Genomic DNA, 21,051 nt, shown 5'->3' on the forward strand with positions numbered 1-21,051 from the left:
TTAATATGCCGTTGCATGGTCCGACTCTGATTCTCTCACTTCTTCCCATCTACCTTTCCAATACTTAAAGAAGTCCCTCGCCACTTTCTTGGGTTCAAGTCAACTCACCTTCCCCAACCGTCGTGGTCACTTTGACTTCTCTTCCCCCCGCAATTGAACCTGTTACTAGGACTTTGCTTTGCTCACGCGACACTTCGGTATCTCCCACGATGACCGACTTTGGTCCTCGTGCCCCTCATGGGCCCGACATGTCGGGAGACCACAACCCACTGGAGGACATGGACATCAATGAGAAGGGTGCTTTCGATTCTCTCATTCGTCCCGATGACAGCTACACCCCCGAGGGTACCTACTGGGCTGATCTCCCACTCTGGAAGAAGATCACATTCGTCACCTCCTCCAACAACCAGGAGGCAAAGAAAGAGCTGAACGACATCTGGGTCATGATGAAGAAGGACCCTCTCTCGCCTATCTCCTACTACTTCCGCAACATGGTCCTTCCGGGTGCTGGTCTCGGTCTGGAGGGTTACGTGCTCTTCTCCATCGGCAACATCAAGCCTCTGTTCCAAAAGACCTTCCCTGATTGCTGGGAGCACCACACAATCTGTAGCCAGCAGTGGATCTACGCCATCGACTACCTCGAGATCATCGGTATTATCGTGGGTCAGATCCTGGTTGGAATCTTGGGTGACTGGTAAGTTGCAATCGGACTACCCGTGGGAATTTAAGAGATACTAACGTGGGACTAGGCTTGGCCGTCGCTGGGGTTTGATTCAGGACGCCGTTATCATGCTTCTCGGTCTTGTCATGTTGACTGCCGCCTGGGGTGTGACCCAGAATGGCTGGGTTATCTGCTACGCTTGGTGTCTCTTCATCTACGGTATCGGTGTTGGTGGCGAGTACCCCATGACTGCTACCAGCGGTATGGAAAACGCTGTCGGTTCTGGAAAGGTCTCCACCAAAGACGATCGCTTGCACCGTGGTCGCAAGGTCACCAGTGCCTTCCTGATGCAGGGCTGGGGTCAGTTCTTCAATCAGGTTCTGCTCATCATTCTCTTGCTCTGCTTCCACCACGGTAGTGGCAACAACCCTTACTCCGCCGTCGCTGTCCAGTGGACCTACCGAGTTTCCTTCGCCCTTCCCGCCGTCGGTACTTTGTGGCTTGTGTACTACCGTGCCTACCACATGAAGGCTGCTAGCAAGCAACTTACCGCTGCCAAGAAGAAGGCTTCCGTCACTGGTTATGATGCCCAGTCTTTGAAGCTGACCTTCAAGTACTTCGGATTCCGGATGTTCGCAACTGCTGGTGGCTGGTTCGCCAACGATGTCTTCTTCTACGGCAACAAGCTCTTCCAGAGTGAGTTCATCAAGGTGATCAGTCCCGCATCCGAGTCTGTCATGCCTACCTGGCTGTGGAACTTGGTCAATGTCGGTGTCTCTCTGTGCGGATACTACTTGGCCTCTTTCCTGATCGACAACAAGCTGTACGGTCGCAAGTGGATGCAGATCATTGGTTTCATGCTCTGCTTCGTTCTGTTCATCGTCCCTGCTTTCAACTTCGAATACTACCGCCGCCCCGAGAACATCAAGTCCTTCCAGACTATGTACTTCCTCAGCTCCTTCTTCAACCAGTTCGGTCCCAACTCGGTCTCCTTCCTGGTCGCTGCTGAGGTGTTCCCCACACCCATTCGTGCCTCCGCTCACGGTATGTCCGCTGCCTGGGGTAAGGCTGGTGCGCTTCTCGCTGCCGTCCTGTACAACTACATCGATACCCAGACCAAGTTCTACGTTGTGCCTTGGTTCGGTCTGGCCGGTGCTGTGATCACCGCGTTCTTCCTTCCCGACACCACTGGTCTGGACTTGAAGGAGCAGGAGCGCCGATGGCAATACCTCCGCTCGGGTCGCGAGGAAGACTACCACGGCCCTGCCGTGCACCCCAAGCACCTCTCATGGTACGAGCGCTACGTCCTGCGCAAGAGCCGCTACTACGATGCCGAACTCGACTACCAACAGAAGGTCGAGGAGTACCGCATCGAGTGGGAGTCCGCAATGGCCGCCAAGTCCGCTGAAAAGGAGGCTGCTGATGCCATGGATACCGACGACTCGCTTCTCGAGGGCCACGTTCACACCTACTTCCACCGGACCAGCCCTATGTTCAAGGGCATGGAGAAGAACGTGTCGGCTAAGCAGGATACCTTTACCTTGCCTCCACCTGCGGAGAGCGAGGCTGAAGATTCTTTCTCTAATGAGAAGCAGTAAGCGACTGTTTGCTCGGTCCTCGGGTTATTGCCTGTGATGTGACCATGACCCAAATTCCTTTTTAAGCTAGCTTTGAATAATTCTTTTTCTTTTCATTTTTCACTCTTTTTTTTTTTAAAAAAAAGCTTATCATTGCATATACACACAAGTCGCTTTTTGGAAAACTTCATGCTCGCTATATGAATTAGCTTGCATGATTATAATTAGATATTGATACCACTTACTGCGCTAGTCTGAATTAGACATTTTGCTACAAATATCATTCTTGGAAGACTATTCATCAGATTTTAAAAGACTCTTAGTCAACATCTTGCGAAGATACTAGATTTTACAGCTCTAGCCTGAGGCAGAAAGGCTGACTAACATCATTTTTTCCACCTGCACATGGATCGATGTATATGCATCGCACATTTGGTCAAATTCGATGATACCCCAAGCATAAAACCCAAAGAAAAAGAAAAGAAATTACCATGAGACTCTTCGCCTTCGGCTCCAACGGATCAGGCCAACTAGGAATCGGCCACGAAGAAGACGTCTCCACGCCAGTGCAATGTCTCTTCGAACAGCCAGAGCCATCCCAAGAATCCCAAATAACCACTATTCAAAACACCCTGGCAGATGAACCTGAAATCCTCACCATCGCAGCAGGCGGAAATCACACCCTCCTCCTAACAACCAGCGGCTCCATCTACGCCGCCGGCTGCAATGAAGACCGACGGTGCGGGCCGCACAGGGCAACCCAAACCCATGGGCACTCCGACAAAAATGAAGGAAACATTCTGCGCTTTCGTCAAATGATTCTATCAGATGCAGTCTCCGATACAGAAGTATCCAAGTTCAAACACGTCTCCGCGACGTGGGAGGGCACAATTGCTGTAGCTTCTGTGCCAAGAAGCAGCGGCAATAACGTCCATCATGGAGATAATCCCGACACTGAAGATCGAGTCTTTGTGTTCGGCTCCTCGCCTAAAGGTGAATTGGGTCTCGGACCAGATATCCCCGTTTCTGTCCCGGGGACATGTATCCCTTCCTTCCCGCCGGCGGATTTGAGGATCACAGCGCTGGCGAGCGGGATGGCTCATTCGGTTGCTGTGCTCTCGAATGGAGATGTCTATGGTTGGGGCGGGGCGCGGAAGGGCCAACTCGGGGCTGAGAATCGAGGGGCTAAGATTGCTTATTCTCCTGTTCGGATTTGTGTGCCGTTTTTCGCGGAGGCTGTTGCTTGCGGGAGGGAGTTTACGGTTGTTTCGGGAAGGGGACGGTTTGTTGTTCTTGGGGATAAGGGGAATCGGTGGGGTGTGTTGAGTGTGCCGGAGAGTTTATCTTTGGGTGTGGGTTCTGATTATGGAGATGGAGTTCGTTTACAGGATGAGCAAGGATGTGGAGGTACTATTCGTTATCGCTATACTGGTATTGCGGCTAGTTGGCATGGGGTTTATGTACATGCTGCGCCTGGGCTGGGGCGGGTGCAACCGGATGCACAGACAGACTCTGATTCTGATCTTGTGGGTGGTTCCATTGTCGCTTGGGGTCGCAATGATCGAGGCCAACTTCCACCACCGGATCTTCCGCCTCCTGCTAAACTCGCTGTTGGTAGTGAGCATGTCCTTGCTCTCCTGGGGGATGGCCGAGTGGCGGCGTTTGGATGGGGCGAGCATGGGAACTGCGGGCCGGATACAGATTCCCAGGGGAATGTATCGGGTACATATAATGTGATTTCGCTCCCCGAAGCTGTGGGCGCGGGTGCGAAGGTTGTCGGGGTTGGAGCGGGGTGTGCGACTAGCTGGATGATTGTGATATGATCGACTTTTGGATCTGGGAAAGCGGAGAGTTGGTGATAACTGCACTGCCCCTGACAGGTGTGTTTGCTCAGTCGAAAAGACCATATTGGCGAACCTAACAACCATCAGTATACGGATATCAAAGTCCCACCAGAACCGGAATTCACATACCTGAGACAAACGCTGTGTCGGCGGGAGACCCATCTCATCCTCTGGATCTTCGACACGAGAGCCATTCAGTTTCGAGAAGGAAGGCTCCGCATCGCGAATAGATGCCCCAAATGCGTCCTAGGTGTTTGGTTAGCCACCCATCGATACCCAACAGAGGTGAAAAAAAACTACATACCTGTGTTCCCGACGCATCCCATCCAAGAATATCCTGCGGCTCTTCTTCTTCATTCATCTCATCCCACTGCCGGTCATCATCAGCAGGTACGAAAAGGCTATCAAATTCCATCGAAAGCCCAGGAGCCGCCGGTCGATCTGTGCTAGCCTTCTGGCTCAGATTCTCCTGCGTCGATGATCCATTGAGAGGACGGATCGATCTACTTCGCGGTGGTGGCGGGGGCATCTGCGTACTTGGTGTAACCGATGGGTGAGGATCGCGCGGCCTGGTCGCTGAGATTGGGATAGGCATGGGCGTTTGCCGTGGGATTGTCGCTCGTGTTGACATGGGCGCGTCATCATTATCTGCCTGGCCACGGGTCATGACTGTGAATTCTGCGTTGATGCCTTCGAATCGGTACTCCAGTTGCAGGGGCCTGCAGGGTCGGGTGTAACGTGCTGTTACAGTTGCGTTGGCCGTTTCGGCATGCGCGACTACGGCTTTGAAGTCTTTCAGGTTGATCGCGACGTGCATGTTCTCTTCGACCAAGTACTCTTGGAAATCGCGCTTGTCTGCTGCTACGGATGTATGGACTGGGTGTTTTAGTACTTCTGTTTGGGTTGTTAGTTGATTAGACTTTTGAAACTTGGAGGCGAACTCGACATACCCTTGCCCTCGGTGATTTTTGTTGTAAAGCTTGTGAACACGGCTCTACCTGAGTCGGAATACATATCCAGCTGCTCGGCAGATAAGCTAAAGTGTTCAATGAGCTGCTTGAGAAAGCGTGGATCAGCAGTCCACATGCTAGTAGCTTTGGATTTGTCAAAGACGGCATGCTGAATTGCCGCTGGTTCGTAGGTGAGCTTGTATGACTTGATCACGCCTATATATAGTGTCAGAGATATGAAATTAAGCCAGGATTAACAGATCTATGCAAGGGTATCTTACCTAGTCCACAGATCATCTTCACTGTCAGTCTACACTCGGTTTGCTGTAGATCTTCATGCAATTCCATGTCACAGCGTTCAACGGCTGTGTCTTTGTTTTTGTCAATTCTCCCGCGGAATATGGACAAAAGTGCCTGGATTTTATATCAGTATAAATCAAGGAAAATAGCAACCCGTAAACATGCTGTAGGATATAACTCCAAGGGGGAAAGGTCTATGTACTCACTTTGATATAGATCTGGCAGAAGAACCGGTCCAGTGAAACACTGCCACTCCTGCCACTATTGCTGGAATTAAAAGAGTACGCCTCAAAGAATACTCCCTTCTCGAAAGCGAAGGAGGCAAACCCCGTCTTGGTGGAATTGAGGGCACTGAGGCGGAGCTGGGGGTACAGTTAGCTAAAACGTTCCATCTACTGGCTTCCAGAAATTTAAGACTGGATTAATCACCCCCAAAGGAAGAATAACTTACGATGTCAGGCTCTGCTTCGATGGCGACTGTTTCGCTGAATTTTGACAGGCATATCAAGGCGTCGTGGAGCCGGACTAAGGCTGGCGGACCTAGCGACAATGAGAGCGACGTCATGACTGCTTTGGTACTCTTTGGGTTCTTGGTGTCAAATAGGTTCAAGTATAAGATTGATTTGTAGATATCAGTTTATCTATCTCATTGAGCTCGCGCGATTGTTCGAATTCGAAGGAAACGCGAGCAAACACACGAGATTACATAAGCGGTACATATGGCCCCGGGGTCCACCTGGAGCCAAGAGCTCGGAGCCTCAACATCAGTTTTGATTTCTTTGTCCCCTTCGAGTATCAACTTCCCTAAAGCACAGCAAATTGAAATTACTAAATTAGCCTCGTGAGAACAAAAAAGCCATAATGAGAATCGCCATCTTTCAACATGCAAATACTCTCTTATGTTTCGATGTTGTGGAGGTTCATGTTCTAAGTGCCTGGTATCCAGGGAATTGTCACCTTCAATACTAGTATTAGGAGAGGAAAGCGTATGCTACTGGGCACTAGTATACACTAGTACTATTCCTCTTTGATTTAGTACTTTGCCTTTCCAACCTTGTAAGGATCATTAAATCAAGACAAAGACACACAATATTGGCGAACAGATTGGCGAAATTATTAGGCTCCCTTCATTGCATGCCAATTCACAAAGTCCAGTTATATTCTCGAAAGATTGGTCTCATTTTTGGACAGTAACCTACTCTGACAGAGCGAGACACGTGGAAATTTATACCGCAGCCCATATGGTGCCCCGTATGTTGGCCCCCGGGTTATGATGTAGCTCTAGTGCCAGGATCATTTGCCCTAGACCTCCAGAATATATAATATTCTCCTTTTCTTTTCCCTTTTATCACTCTAACCAATACATCACTGCCATGAAGACGAACATCTCTCTGAACCAGTTATAAACCACGTATATCAAAGATGCGCTCGATTGACTGCCTTGTGCTGGGATGCCGACATTTATTGCGAACCCCCCTAAAGCGCACTCTCGCTGCGATTTCCCTCGGCCTTGCATTTACCATTTTCATGCTTGTGCCTCGATCAGCAGAGCAACCTATAGTGGTCCATGCTTCGAGGTATATCCTTTGACCACCTGGGCTAATATGCCTTGGGACATCCAAACATCGCTTGATAAAGCCGTCCGGTCGCTAACATGCTCATCTTCTCACAGTACAAGAAATGCCTTCTTTCTAGGCTCTGGCGATGCGGGTGATGGGAACGGCCTCGGTCAGCTTGTTTTGGAAACTTCCCACGAGTCACAATCCATACCTTACGATCCATATCCTGAATACAACAGCGCTGCATGGAAAAATACGTGGAGAGGAACCTATCAGCAGTGTGTTGGCACAAATGGCTCAGTCCTGGACCGTAGGAACGCGGAAACAACAATGAAGGGATTTCGCTGGAACCAGTCAGGTTTGAACTTGAGAGCCTATATGCTGGCATATTTTGGTTCAGTGCTGATAGCATTCTAGAGTTTCCAGCGCCGATATTTGGATCGTACGAGGCGTGGAATCTCGATCGGAGTATCTGCGTCGACCGATATTCTCGATATGCGGCGTATGGCTACACAGAGGAAGGGAAAAAAGCGCAGTGGCAGGATGTGAACTGGGCCACTTTGCAGCAAGACTGCCTGCAGCGCAATGCAGACCGATATCAACCTTCGAATATTCGTGAAAAGATGTGGACTTTGCACAGAGAGCAGGATAAAGGAACGGATCAACATCGATTGGGAGAAAAGACAAAGACAGATCGAAACAATACTGCTATTTTCAAACCACGGACGGCGGTAGTGCTGCGCACATGGCTCGACATGGAATACACGGAAGATGATCTTTATTATATCCGGTCGATTATAATGGAGCTATCGCTCTTATCGGGTGCAGAATATGAGGTGATCCTCTTGGTTGATGCGAAAAACGCCGACTTGCCTCATCCAACGGACAAGACGGGCTTGGACAGTCTCAAAAAGTCTCTTCCGCTGGAGCTCCAGGATCTGGCAGTGTTCTTCAACTCGGAGATACTAGAAGACTGGTACCCGAAGATCGATGTTCACCAGTAAGATTACTTTCTATTCATATTCGCTCTCATACACAGACCTAAATATTTTCCAGGGCCATACTTCAATACTTCCAGCCATTGCAGATTTTCTCTCGATTGAATCCACAATACGACTTTTTCTGGCAGTTTGAGATGGATTCACGTTATACGGGACATTTCTATAACTTTCTCCAGCAGGCAACTGATTTTGCAAAACAACAACCTCGCAAGAATCTGTGGGAGCGCAACTCTTACTTCTACATCCCCGCTGTCCACGGGAGTTGGGAAAACTTTACTGATCAGGTAGACCAGAGCATGATGGGTCTTCATAGTATTTCGGGACCACAGCCAGCAAAGGGCATCGAGGTTGGGAATGAAGCACCAGAGCCACCGCACCCAGACCTCGATAATGATTCTTGGAGCTGGGGCGTGAACGAGGAAGCTGACGTGATGACTTGGCTGCCTCAATTTGACCCTCAGCACACCTACTGGCCCTTTTCTGACCGGATATTTAATTTTCGTCAGAGGGGACGTACTCCGCGCCGGGCATCCGTTGTCGCAATGTCCCGTGTCTCAGCCCGATTGCTCCGGCTTATGCATAAGGACCAGACCGAGAAAGGTCTTGGACTAGCATCCGAGATGTCTCCCACCTCCTGGGCCCTTTATTATGGGTTGAAATCTGTCCAGGTTCCTCAGCCCATTTACCATGCCCACGAAACAGATCCTGTTAAGCTCAATCTCCGAGCTAATGCAGGCAAGACCGGTAAGATCGGCGCTGGGAAGAATAGTATCTGGAACTGGAACCAGCACAATGATATTATGATGAAAGTGTCCTATATGTTTGGGTCGGAATTTTCCGAAAAGATTTATCGAGCCTGGCTGGGCTACGATAATGCGGAGAAAGTGAGTGGTTTTGCTCCCTTGAATTTCCCGTTCATATTCACTAACAATAGAAAGAAGGGACGTCGTCGCCTTTGCCTGCCTCCGATGTTCTTACATCCGGTGAAGAATACAAAAAGATAGTTGGTTCTCATGGCATATTAGCCATTTGTCCATTCCGAAGATTTGTACACATTCTATTCAAATCACACACATATAATTATCAAGAGAAGTACGGCTCTTGACGTACGTTCGACTGAGGGAGCCACTCATAAATAATGTGAATATAAATACCTCAGAGTCTAAGAAACAGTATAAAATCTCCAGGGCTAATACTTTGGATTACTTACTTTGATCGAATTTTTTAGTGTTCGGCTTTCCTTGTACTCTAAACTTGGACACTCTGTAATTTATGTCAAATAATATGTGTTTCTGTTTCTTCACTTTCCAATATGCTGATCCTATAGGGGGAAGCCGAAGTCCATCGGTGGCATCGGATCTTTTCTGAAACTCCGCGGACTTTCAACGTCAATTACCATCTCCATATCTCCATGGCTCCGACATTCAGGGTAAACGGGAAAATGATGGAATCAATCCAGATGGTTTATAAAATGAAATCAATTCCCCTATTTTCAATGTTCATCTCAACCTCCCATCAATCTATACCTCCCACATGTCTACCGACGGATCCACCTTAGTGAGCAAACCTCACAAGGAAGAAATAATCTCGAGCCTAGGGGCCGAGGATACCGAGGCGGAAACCAAGCCGACCATCTTCTCCTCCACCTTCCAAGAGGCTGTCTTCATTTTCATCATTGGCCTGTCGCAACTATTCTCTGTCGGCGGTCTAGGCAATGCCGCCTACTCAATGGAACAGATCGGTGCATCTCTTGGCACAAACAGTAATGGGCAGAGATCATGGTTTCTAGCCTCCTATTCCCTCTGCGGTGGTGTCTTCGTCCTAGTCACCGGCCGCTTGGGTGACCACTTTGGCCACAAATACGTCTTCCTCTTTGGCTGGATCTGGATGGCCATCTGGTCACTAGTCTGTGGCTTCGCCCACGACGTTATCCTATTCGACATCGCCCGCGGTATGATGGGAATCGGCAATGGCGCATTAGTCCCTAACTCCTTCGTACTACTAGCGCGTGCGTTCCCACCTCTCTCGGTCAAGAAGAACATCGCCTTTGCCTTCCTGGGCTTCTGCGCTCCCTCGGGGTACATCTTCGGCGGTTTGATCGGAGCTGGCTTTGGTGAGAAAGTTACCTGGCGATGGGGATTCTGGTTCTGGGCTATCGGCTGCCTCATTCTCAGTTTGGCGACTTTCGTCGTTGTTCCTCACCGAATCGGCTCCCCAATTTTAGGATTGAGTCTCCGCCAGTTCGACTACATCGGTAGCTTGCTCGGCATATCAGCCCTGATCCTGTTCTCCTTTGCCTGGAATCAAGCCTCGGTCGTCGGCTGGCAAGAGCCCTATACGTACGCCCTGCTTATTGTCAGCGTCTTCCTGATCGTCGGATTCACCTTCTCCCAGTCCCATGTCTCTGCCCCCGTCCTGCCCAATTCCCTCTGGACCCGCCCTGGCTTCGCACCCGTGATCATTGCCATGGCATTTGGCTGGATGTCCTTTGGAATCTTCCTATACTATACCACGGTATACATCCTCACTATTCATAAGACCCAGCCGCTTGCCGCAGTGGCTCAAATGGTTCCCCTCGTCATTGGTGGCTTGTTTGCTACAACGGCTGTTGGACTCTTCATCGCTAAGACGCCTGCCCAGTATATATTCGGCGTATCCATGTTCTCCTTCTTCGTCGGCAACCTGCTCATGAGTTTCGTCAACTACTCGAATGTCTACTGGGCCTTTATCTTCCCCGCTTGTCTGTTTGTCGTGGGTGGGCCCGACTTGTCCTTTGCCTCGTCTGGAATTCTCATTACCAATGTCGTCCTCCCCGAGGAACAAGGTGTTGCGGGATCCTTCATCTCGACGGTTGTGCAATACTCCATCTCCATTGGTCTCGGTATCGCCGCCACTGTTGAGTCACATGTTAATGAGGGAGGACAGAACCCAATCCGCGGATACCGCAGTGCGTTCTGGTTGGGAATTGGATTCGCAGCTGTGGGATTTTTCGTTGTAATTTTCTTTGTTCGCGACCACAGGTTTGATTCCAAGGCAGAGGATCAGCCCGGTGCCATTTCCGACACGGTGGATCTATGAACTAATTTGTGATATACTGATTTTAATCATGTTGACCGGCCTGAAACAGCTTAGCATAGCTAATAGACTAGCAGAAATAAAAGATTTGAATTGTTTTCAGAGGTAGTATGTTGGTCGAAAAAAAGCTGGACTATCTATAATTGAATAATATATGCTAGGCAATGCACCTAGCTTTCGTCATTCCTGTAGTCTCCTCTTCGGCTGATATAGCGAGGAGAAAGCTCCTTCTTTGTCCAATCTCTAGTGAGAATCCTGTACGCAGCAACATATCGACCTGGTATTTTGTTCTGATCTGTAAATTGTTCCAGTTTTGGCCCAGAGGGACTTCAGCGTCTTATGACGAATACAATGTGAGAAATTATACTCCGTATACCAGAAAGATGATAGTGCAAGATCTCTGGATTCAGGGCTATGGAATACTCCTTACAGAAGAATTAGATTATGGCGGTTAGCAGTGATTCGGGTAATAACCTGCATATCTAGGCTAGTTGACAATATTGGCACATAGGCGCTGTAATGTATCGCGCATACGGATTACAGAACGGGATCCCACATCTCAACATCTTCAGTCGAGAGACTCGTATGAGTGGTCTTATTGCGAAATTAACACACAATGTGATCTAATTCTCAATATATTGTCAATGTCAATGTCAGTCATATCGACCTTTGATACGGCCGATCACGGGAGATGGGCCGATTCCGCCCCCACTTGGAGTCAAACGGGTTTATGTCGGGAAATGTCCAACTTGCCTTATATTCTGCTCGACATGGATGTTGCCCCCAAAAAGCTCACCCTCTCCTGTTCGAGATGTCGCGCCTCCAAATTGAAATGTGATCGCAAAGAGCCTTGTGTGAGTGTGCCTGGAATCTTAGGGGAATTCGAACTCATTGTTTCTAGTTGGAATGTATAAAGCGTGACTGCGCCAACTTATGTACGAAAGATGCGCGCCAACCGAGAGCTAAGCGGGCTAAAAACAAACATAATGAACATAACCGCATCCAGGTAACGCCAGAGGAAGAGGAAGAACCGGAGATCGAAGAAACGGCGCAGATCTTGGAGCATTTCGTGGATATCAATCCTCTCCCCGAATCAGCGGGCGTGGCCCCTGACACCCCCAATCAATACTGGGAGACCCAGGATCCACAAAGGCACGACCAAAAGCTTGCCTTGATCCGAGATGTGGTTCAATCTCTGCCAGAATGGGATATCATCCAACTACTCTACGAGGTCTTTGTCACGCGTTGCCAGGGACCTCTGGGAAATGTGGTGCACACCCCAAGCTTCATGAAGCAAGCCGATCAATTGCGTCACTGCTTGAATACGGCTTCTCCTGACGCGGAAATTGCCAGTACAATTTCCATGGACTCTCTTGCTGGTTTGCTTCTCGCGGTGCCTCTCTCCTTTAAACCTCCGCTTTGCCCTATCCCCGGCTGACTGTTTCCACGCAGTTAGTGCTCGGACTCGCGTTTCATCCAACCCAGTCCATTTTGGGTGTCCAGATTACCCCGTTGACTTCCCGCGTAGAGCAACTACGTGCCTCGAATGAGCCTATGTCGACATGGCGGGCCCTCGGTGTGCGTTGTCTCCAGGGAGGTATTTCCCTCTTTTGTGGCTCTATCTCCAGCCTACAAGCGGCCATAATGCTCCTGTTGGATGCAAAAGCGAGCTCGTTGGAGCTTGATGCCGTCTTGGTTACCGCCATTTCGGGAGCGCGCAAACTTGGATTGCATCGCTTGAGCAATGCCACTTTGGATGCCTCCATAGATTATGGCTTGGCAACCGCTGGACCACCTCACATTCGCACAGAGATTGCAATTCGAATTTGGTAGGTATCACGAATACTCGGGTTTTGTTCATCGGGGCAAAGTGCTAAATCATTCGGGACCGCTAGGTGGGCTCTTGTCATGAGAGACTGGTCGCGCGGACAGACTCTTGGCTACTATACTATCCACCCCTCACAATTTAATACCCGTGTGCCGTTGCATCTGAATGATGACGATCTACTTAGGACACATGGCAAGATTCCCGAGCGCCCTCGGTCCGAGTTTACCATGCTGTCATATACGGTACACGCGTTGGAAATTGCAATCATTGTGCGGGAATTAGTTGATCTTGGGGATGCCGCAAACGAAGCTGGCCTACGCCGCCAGCACCTCAATCAAAAATACGAAAAATATGTGGCAAGTTTGCCGTCTTACTTTAGACTGGGAAGCACTGTCGGACTCACAGCCATGGGTCCTATGGCTGCCATCCCAGTTCAACGATTCATGTTGCATCAACAGCTGTGGAGTTTACTCCTCCGCCTACATCGCGGTACTCTCTCCTCTCCCATGGGGCGTGCATCTTGCCAGCAGCTGGCTCATAACATTACCAGCACGCAAGCCCAGATCCAAGCCCGTTGCACAGTCTGTGGTTCACTATCCACCAACGAAACGCAACTCTTCAACGCGACCGTTGTGCTGGTCTTGGGGTTACTGTTTGATTCTCCGTCGACCGAGGCTGAGCGCTCGAGTGCCCAACTGAGTCGCTTAATGACGCGAGACCATATCCGTGAGGCCATTGAACTGTTGCGTACCAAAACCTCACCCAAGCAATCCTTCAGCGACGCTATGTCCCAAGACCTGCTGCAAAGCTCGGTGTCGCGCAGTGTTGTGACCCTGGAGGCACTGATGAAGTTGGAAATGGATTCGAGTGACAATGCGAACCGCCATGAGGGATCGAACCAGAAGCGTCCCATCCACCGCCGGGTGTTAGAGATCCTGAAGACATTGAATAATCCAGCCACTCCTGCTGATCCACCCGTTCTATCATCAACTCCTAGGGACACCTCTTTGACCCACTCCATTCCTGTTGCGGACGGCTTCGCTGATCTAGATGTGATGCCCATTCTGTCTAATGGCTTGAGACCTAATATGTGGGACTTCTTGGACTTCCAGCTGCCGGAAGACGTAGGCAAAGAGAAGTTCTCACATATGGCCCATGAATTCCCACCATCTCTAGGGAGTGAACCTACGCTGGATCCTGCAATGACCCCTTCGAGTGCCGACGTCTTTGCGGCTGCTGATTTTCACGACATCATGGGAAATGAGAGCCCTCCTTCCTGGTGAGACATTGGCTGACCTGTCACATTTGGCGATGTTGAATTTTAAGGACAGGCAGCAACGATAGAGAATGTACTGTTGCAGATTATAGCATAAACTTGGTGAAAACACTGTCAAGCTTAGGTGTTCAGATATGACCGGTGACAGTCATGGGCAATAATCTGAGGGTAATTCGTGGGAGCCGTAAGCCCATGCTATTATAAAAAATGAGCTCGTATTAAAAGGATTCTTGGAGAGTTCAGATGTCAAGGTGCAAGAAGATACGGATATCAATATGTCGAGCCTTTTAATGAACGCTTATATGTACAACAAATAGTATTGAATAAAGTCACAGATGATGATGAATCAAAAGAAGAACAGAAATATCATAAAGCTTCGTCAAAAGGGGGTATATTGCTTGTGGGGTAGCATATGATAGAGGTATCAGTGCCAAATTAGGGTAAATTTTGGATATCAGATATGTCGGATCCCACTATCCAACATCAGGAGCGAATCCTGTGACGGGGCGTCCCTCCGCATCATCTCGTGTACTATCCTCTGCAGCATTCGTATTTATCTCAGGCTCTATATTCAAGCCACGGTCTTGCTCCGGATCCCGCTGGGGTAAGGGTTGCGGAAACTGCATTTCAAGAAACCGTCGTCTTCGTCTTCCCGTTCGAACAGCATGCAAGAAGTTAACACCAACCTGGGCGAAGAAGATCGCCAGGAAGGCGCCAATAACGAATCCCTGATGAATATATGTTTCATCTTTCTGCTCTTGTTGGCCAATGTCGCGGGTTTGATCACGTTCGTTAGGTATTTGCGAGCCAACACCAGGGAACGAAAGGCCAGAGCCACCAAATGAGACTGAGACCGAGAAAGAAAATGGTGTCAATGAGGTGAATACATTCGGCGATATTGAGTTGAAGACTCCTGACAAGGGCCTCAATAATAGAGGGATGATGCAGAAGACGAGCAGAGGGACGGATAGTCATAAGACAGAAAAGAGTGATGTGCGAGTAGACCTAGTCGAAAATGTCAGAATAGTATATAAGGGGGAGAAAAGATGTGGAGCCTACCAGTCTCGAGCCTCGAGTTGTCTTGCCCATTTTGCCGAGACTTTAAGTCTCTCTCGAACACTTGTAGCGGCAAGTATTGGATATTTCTCTTCTTCGGAGATGGGTAAAATGCTCGCAAACCACCATGGGAAGCGAGCTGCATCAGTAGGAACCGGCCCATATGCTAGCATGACGCGTGGGTGCAGCCAAGGAGCTCCAGACCTGCGTTGATTGCTGATGAACTCTTTTGCCGAGAGGAGTAACTGTTGAGTTGGGATGGAGTCTAACGGACGACCAGATTCATTCACTTCTGGTAGAGCATTTACACCGTTTGCTGAGGTCTCCGTCGACTCAAGCCGCTCCTCCTCTGCAAGCGAGATGTCATCTACGCGCTCTGTTTTGGCAATATGATAGCCATCCAGCATTCCTGACTCGACGATCTTGAACCGCGACACGCCCGTAGCCACCACAAGACTGCGACCATCTGGAAGCAGCTCATATCGCTCGATCATCAAGAGCGTTCCGTATTGCATAAACGGTGCATCACGCATTTGACCTATCTGTAGCCGGCCTTGTCGATTGTACATGACCATGCCGAATTTCCCATTTCCATTTGCGAGGACCCGCCGAATCATAAGTCGGTACCTGGGCTCGAAGACATGGAGGAAAGTCGGCATTGTCGGGAATGCTAGTGTGCACACAAAAAGTGGCAAGTTCTTCTCGAAATCCGGGCCTGCCTCATCCTGGGCGCTGGTCTCCCGCCTGACTGAGATCTGCTCGGGGAAAAAGTAGTCGATCAGCCGCGCCACAGTCTGGTTTATGGGCTCTGACTGTAGGTCATTCGGCATGCCTAGCTTTCGGCGACAAATAGGACACAGATCGGTGTGGTCCAAGACCCGTGCGACACATGTTCGGCAGAAGGTGTGGCCACAAGGCGTGGTCATCGGATCCAGAACGAGTGAATAGCAAACCTGGCAGTCTAACTCAGCGCGGAGGCTGTCTCGCAGTGTTTGGAAGTGAAGGAGATCCTGATCTTGTATGCTTCCGGCTGGGGTTGTAGAGCCTCCATAGATAACCTCGCATGCATCAGACGGGAATCGGCCTTCCAGTGCCAGCTTATAGATCCCCCCAGCCACGCATGCTGTTGCAAATGTACACTTCCATCCTGACTCTGTCCATCGGTTTTCCACTGTAGTGATGGTCCATCATCCTCGGACCAATTTTGGGGTACGTTCGTTGCCTCTGACCCCAGTATTTCTTCAAAGAGACCAACCAGCTTTCCAAGCAACACATCAGCGCTACAGTCTCCAACGCAATGGTCCCCGACACACGCCTTGTTTCCCTTCCAAAAGCATGTAAATTCCTGGTCTCTCCCCTCAGCCACGGGGTAAGTAATACCCGTCCGCGGCCGAGATGCGGGTAGACATTCCCGGCAGACTGAATTACCGCATGGTAGGCGAAGTGGATTTCGCAAAGGGCGGGAGCATCGTTGGCACTGGATCAACTGGATGACAAGATGAGGTAGAGCTGCCGTATCGCTAGGTGTATGCTCTTCCGAGCTTGAGATATCCGAGCTCTCCATTGTGATCGGAGTGGGTTCAGCGTCAATTAAATATGTTGGTGGCAAAGATTCGGTTGCATTTTCCATGTCACTGTTAGTATAAAGCACAGTAAATCAGAGGGAAACACAGAAGGATGAATAATGATGAAGCTCGAGGTTGGGGGGATCCGCTATCTGCACGTGCCCAGGTGGGTCAACTTTAGATAATCGGATCAGTGACCTCGGGACCATGGATCCCCGGCTGTCACGGTACATCGTTTAGCCGGTGAGCTATGTATATCGCGGTGCAGAACTAGCGCCTCTATACAGAACAATATAGGACTTACATACTATGAATATCGAGCTGGTTTAAGATGATATTACAGACCTTATAATACGATACCATTTCAATGTCTTCGTAGATGTCTTTTCTCTATTCTATGAGATATCCTTTAAGATATCTATAAAAGTCCATTTGGAAAATTTAACCGCAAATTAACGCACAAGTCCGACTAAATTAAGGAGGATCCAAAGGGGGATACTATGGACAGATTATATACTAGACTGGTATCCCTCCGCGGTATAAATTACAAATTCTAAGCTCCGAGGTAGCTGACTTCAACCTCCATAATTTGAGTTGTCGGCGCATGAAAACGCAGGTTCTAGATCTATTAGCGACAGCTTATTGCAGGGTGATTGCCTGACGTACTGATTGTTCCATATGCATAAGCATCTCTAATCTGCAGGCCGACTCCATACGTTCCACCGATTATGAAGAAGAACCCAAACGGAATCAAAAACACATGCGCCCAGTACATTAGTTGTTGGGTGACAGTGCCGGTCTTGAAGCTTGAGTGATCGTACAGCCACAGCCAGGCGGGTAAGACCATCGAGAGAGGCGCAAAGCACAATGAGCCCGCCAGTGCGTTTAAGTAATTAAAGATCGGGATCGCCTCGGCACACACAAATGAAATGAGGGCGAGCCCAAAGGTGCACGTCAACCATGTCACCCAGTGAACGACAGTATTTTGTTGCAAATGTCTTGTGTTGCGTAGTAGTCGCACGAAGATGTACTTCGCAGCTAGCTAAAATCATTTTTAACATGGGTTCTTCATCTCGGATTATACTCGAAGGCTTACATGCATATAGACCGAGGCACTGATAACAAGGCCTAGAAGGCCGATGCCATATGCTACCATTTTGATCGTCTGACCAGCGCTCTAAAAAAATCATCAGTACGTTCTCCGTGATTATAAAGTGATGCAAAACTACCCCAAGCGACGGGCTGGCGACCCATTTCCCACACCATCGGTAGACGACCAGGCTAAAACAAAGATAGCTTGATGTAACAAATCCCATGCAAAGATATAGCGACTTCCGGTAATCTTCAGGACGCTTCATCTCAGCCATAACTGGAAGGAAGGCGCTTGTTGCAGAGCTTGAGTAGAAGATTGTGCATGTAGCGACCACACCGGCTGTAAAAGACGGATAGGCAATGGCATTGAAGCCGAATTCGTAATCACCCGTCTGGGGGGCGGCTGCGGGTCGATCTCGTTGTGTGACAGCAATGACCACCGTCAAAACTGCAACAAAGATGGAGCCACAGCCAAGATAAGTGAGCCAGCCTAACTGGTTCAATTTTCTGATCGAGGCTACCACAGCCACAACGGCGGCTGCTAGGAATGCCCACCAAACTGTGCATGCTGCGTGGTGGGACAAGGTATTGAGACCAACCGAAATTCCAACAATTACTGCTCCGGCGGACAGCACGTATGCGATGATGAAGAGAAGACCAACGATTTCCTTGGTCACTTTGCCGCCCACAACCTCAGCCATATCAGCAATGCTATGACACCCTCGGTGTCTAAGACGGAAGTTGCCCAGAATAACTGCAACGTAGGTGTTGAAGGCGCCCCATCCGACGACGTTGAGCGATCCACCAACCGCTCCCAAGGTGTACATGGCAGTCGGAATAGATAAAACACCCACGGCAAACAAAATCTTGATAAAGATCACTGAAGCCTTTATCCAGCCGACTGTGCGATACTTGACCCCATCTTCTGTGTCGTTGAATACTTCGGTCTGTTCAGGTAGCTTGTCACAATAGCCCTGTTCGGGACTTGGTGCTCGCTCAATATCGGGCGATTTGATATCGGAGCCCACCTGATGTTGAGTGTCTGTGGTCATTGCTGTTTTGGATGTAATTGAAACAGTATGGGAATTATTCTATTGACTGAACGGTATAAAACACACTATATAGTAGGATGCTGACAAGCGACTCAGGTCAACTGCCGTCGGCGAAATCAAGCCACAATAGATAAGCGTGCATTTATGCGGGGAAATGGGGACTGCATGGTTTACTCAAAGAGGATAATCGAGTACTCCCGAGGCCCTTAGGTCAAAACAATATTCACAGGGTGTCCATAGTGGAGAGTGTTATCAGTGACCGACGGCCACCCCATATCGCCGGTAAGATGGCCGACGGCGTTGGCTTCCCCCATCATTTCTACGTAGCATGACCCTAATGAACAATTCAAATACTCTCTTGTTTAGCCAATTCGACTGCACTTATTCTATTCCTCCACACTTGCTCTCTGATTACACCTGCTTTGAATTTGGTACAGAATAATATGGCGTCCTCCCAACTTCCTCCTTTCAAGGTCAACCAGACACGACTACTTGAGTCGCTACATGCAAGCTGCCAACATGGGTCTGCGCATTCATATGGAAAGTAAGCTTACTCACTCTCCGGCTGTTCGACCTACGCTGATTGTGCTATTATCAGTGACCCCACAGAAACCGGAATGGCTAGGCTTAGTCTAACTGACTCGGATAAAGACGTAAGAGAATGGTTTATTGAGTCCGCGAAAGCCCTTGGCTGCCATACCCACGTCGACCAAATGGGCAATCTATTTGCAATCCGCGCCGGAAAGAATAAAGAAGCCCCTCCCATCATGATGGGCTCCCATCTTGACACGCAACCTACTGGAGGACGATACGATGGCATCCTCGGCGTCATCGCTGGCTTGGAAGTACTGAAAGTACTAGAAGAGAACTCGTTCGAGACAGAAGGAAGCATTGGTGTCGTTGACTGGACCAAGTATGTTATTTCCCCCAACAGATTGAACAATTGACTAACGACTGTACCTAATAGTGAGGAAGGAGCACGATTCCCAGTGATGGCTATCTCGGCTGCCGTCTGGGCCGAGGCGATTCCTCTCGATACGGCTTGGAACCTGAAGGAAATTTCCACTGGTGATAACATACCTCGCAAGACTATGAAGGAAGAACTCGATAGAATAGGCTATGTGGGCGAAACGCCGGCCTCGTTTAAGGCCAATCCTTTTGCTGCTCACTTTGAGCTCCACATTGAGCAAGGACCCATATTGGAGGATGAAGGTCGAAAGATTGGTGTTGTGCAAGGTCAGAAGCTTTCGCCTGATTGGTGATTAATACTGACCATACCCAAGGCGTTCAAGCATTCAAATGGTTCGATATCACTGTTAGTGGTAGGGATACCCACGCCGGCACAACCCCTCTGTACGCGCGTCAAGATGCTGTGCTATGTGCTGCCAAAATGATCACCGCCGCGAATTCGGTCGCAAAGAAGGCCAACGGTCTCGCTACGACGGGTATCATACACTCGGAGCCAGGAACGGTCAACACTGTAGCTCAAACAGTCAACTTCAGTCTGGATCTTCGCCATACCTTTGACGAAGATCTCGAAAAGATGATTGCAGACTGCGTGGTCGAATTCCAGAGAATTGCGACCGACGATAGTGAGCGAGGCTGCACCGTCGAATGGAAGGAACTAGTCGATAGTCCCGCTGTTCATTTTGACAAGGACTGCATCTCCGTGGTTGAAGAAAGCGCCAAAGCTGTTCTTGCAGAATTCCCAGATCCAGCGTCAGGGGGAAAGCAGTGGCGGGATATGATCAGTGGTGCCGGTCACGATAGTTGCTACACAAATCGGCGGTGCCCAACGAGCATGATCTTCACACCGACTCGAAATGGGATTAGCCACAACCCTGTGGAGTATTGTTCTCCTGAAGACTGGTAAGTACTCAACGATATTCCTTGTTATAATTACTAACTATTCCAGTACTCTTGGTGCCAATGTCTTGTTAGGTGCTGTTTTAGGATATGACAAGCTCCGCGCCAAACGAGGTGACTTTGCTTAGGGTAAGAAATACTTATAAAGATGTGTCAAGCGCCTGTAAACTGCAAAAGGCTGTATATTAACATGTAATGAAAGATGGGATATAAATAAATTTTTGGTAATGACCTTGTCAAGAATCATTGCAACCACAAGAGTGAAATATATCGGAGCTTTCAGGGCAATCTCACCGGCTAAAGACTAGTCCGCCCTGGCTTAGTTGCCCAATCGGCTTCTTCTCCTTGC

General features: G+C 49.2%; 10 protein-coding genes across 10 annotated transcripts; 6 read left to right on the plus strand and 4 right to left on the minus strand.

Moving 5' to 3' along the window:
* Window positions 1-209: 209 nt before the first annotated feature.
* On the plus strand, window positions 210-2,259 carry N7517_005146 (putative MFS phosphate transporter; the record flags this gene model as incomplete). The annotated part of the gene is made up of 2 exons (XM_056722876.1): window positions 210-694; window positions 750-2,259. 2 exons carry the CDS (start codon window positions 210-212, stop codon window positions 2,257-2,259), a joined length of 1,995 nt encoding a protein of 664 aa, XP_056579126.1.
* Window positions 2,260-2,729: 470 nt separating this feature from the next.
* On the plus strand, window positions 2,730-4,061 carry N7517_005147 (Regulator of chromosome condensation RCC1; the record flags this gene model as incomplete). Its single annotated transcript, XM_056722877.1, has 1 exon — window positions 2,730-4,061. The coding sequence occupies one exon, from the start codon at window positions 2,730-2,732 to the stop codon at window positions 4,059-4,061; it is 1,332 nt and encodes a 443-aa protein (XP_056579127.1).
* Window positions 4,062-4,128: 67 nt separating this feature from the next.
* On the minus strand, window positions 4,129-5,897 carry N7517_005148 (uncharacterized protein; the record flags this gene model as incomplete). The annotated part of the gene is made up of 7 exons (XM_056722878.1): window positions 4,129-4,155; window positions 4,212-4,328; window positions 4,387-4,976; window positions 5,033-5,248; window positions 5,314-5,446; window positions 5,539-5,694; window positions 5,784-5,897. The coding sequence occupies 7 exons, from the start codon at window positions 5,895-5,897 to the stop codon at window positions 4,129-4,131; spliced, it is 1,353 nt and encodes a 450-aa protein (XP_056579128.1).
* An 857-nt stretch (window positions 5,898-6,754) lies between these two features.
* N7517_005149 (DUF3405 domain-containing protein) lies at window positions 6,755-8,896 on the plus strand (the record flags this gene model as incomplete). The annotated part of the gene is made up of 5 exons (XM_056722879.1): window positions 6,755-6,909; window positions 7,005-7,249; window positions 7,309-7,891; window positions 7,948-8,776; window positions 8,831-8,896. The coding sequence occupies 5 exons, from the start codon at window positions 6,755-6,757 to the stop codon at window positions 8,894-8,896; spliced, it is 1,878 nt and encodes a 625-aa protein (XP_056579129.1).
* Window positions 8,897-9,425: 529 nt separating this feature from the next.
* N7517_005150 (uncharacterized protein) lies at window positions 9,426-10,970 on the plus strand (the record flags this gene model as incomplete). Its single annotated transcript, XM_056722880.1, has 1 exon — window positions 9,426-10,970. One exon carries the CDS (start codon window positions 9,426-9,428, stop codon window positions 10,968-10,970), a length of 1,545 nt encoding a protein of 514 aa, XP_056579130.1.
* A 767-nt stretch (window positions 10,971-11,737) lies between these two features.
* N7517_005151 (putative C6 transcription factor) lies at window positions 11,738-14,078 on the plus strand (the record flags this gene model as incomplete). The annotated part of the gene is made up of 4 exons (XM_056722881.1): window positions 11,738-11,821; window positions 11,974-12,360; window positions 12,420-12,796; window positions 12,863-14,078. 4 exons carry the CDS (start codon window positions 11,738-11,740, stop codon window positions 14,076-14,078), a joined length of 2,064 nt encoding a protein of 687 aa, XP_056579131.1.
* A 466-nt stretch (window positions 14,079-14,544) lies between these two features.
* On the minus strand, window positions 14,545-15,046 carry N7517_005152 (uncharacterized protein; the record flags this gene model as incomplete). The annotated part of the gene is made up of 2 exons (XM_056722882.1): window positions 14,545-14,918; window positions 14,959-15,046. The coding sequence occupies 2 exons, from the start codon at window positions 15,044-15,046 to the stop codon at window positions 14,545-14,547; spliced, it is 462 nt and encodes a 153-aa protein (XP_056579132.1).
* Window positions 15,047-15,126: 80 nt separating this feature from the next.
* N7517_005153 (uncharacterized protein) lies at window positions 15,127-16,691 on the minus strand (the record flags this gene model as incomplete). Its single annotated transcript, XM_056722883.1, is given in 2 exon segments — window positions 15,127-16,250; window positions 16,268-16,691. 2 exon segments carry the CDS (start codon window positions 16,689-16,691, stop codon window positions 15,127-15,129), a joined length of 1,548 nt encoding a protein of 515 aa, XP_056579133.1.
* Window positions 16,692-17,267: 576 nt separating this feature from the next.
* Window positions 17,268-18,836, minus strand: N7517_005154 (amino acid transporter; the record flags this gene model as incomplete). The annotated part of the gene is made up of 4 exons (XM_056722884.1): window positions 17,268-17,311; window positions 17,359-17,734; window positions 17,789-17,869; window positions 17,922-18,836. The coding sequence occupies 4 exons, from the start codon at window positions 18,834-18,836 to the stop codon at window positions 17,268-17,270; spliced, it is 1,416 nt and encodes a 471-aa protein (XP_056579134.1).
* Window positions 18,837-19,279: 443 nt separating this feature from the next.
* N7517_005155 (M20 family metallo-hydrolase) lies at window positions 19,280-20,830 on the plus strand (the record flags this gene model as incomplete). The annotated part of the gene is made up of 5 exons (XM_056722885.1): window positions 19,280-19,380; window positions 19,435-19,749; window positions 19,804-20,072; window positions 20,120-20,705; window positions 20,752-20,830. 5 exons carry the CDS (start codon window positions 19,280-19,282, stop codon window positions 20,828-20,830), a joined length of 1,350 nt encoding a protein of 449 aa, XP_056579135.1.
* Window positions 20,831-21,051: the final 221 nt, after the last annotated feature.

The sequence above is a fragment of the Penicillium concentricum genome, assembly GCF_028827145.1.
Source record: "Penicillium concentricum strain IBT 3081 chromosome Unknown utg000002l_segment0_segment0, whole genome shotgun sequence".
NCBI classification, from domain to species: Eukaryota; Fungi; Ascomycota; class Eurotiomycetes; order Eurotiales; family Aspergillaceae; genus Penicillium; species Penicillium concentricum.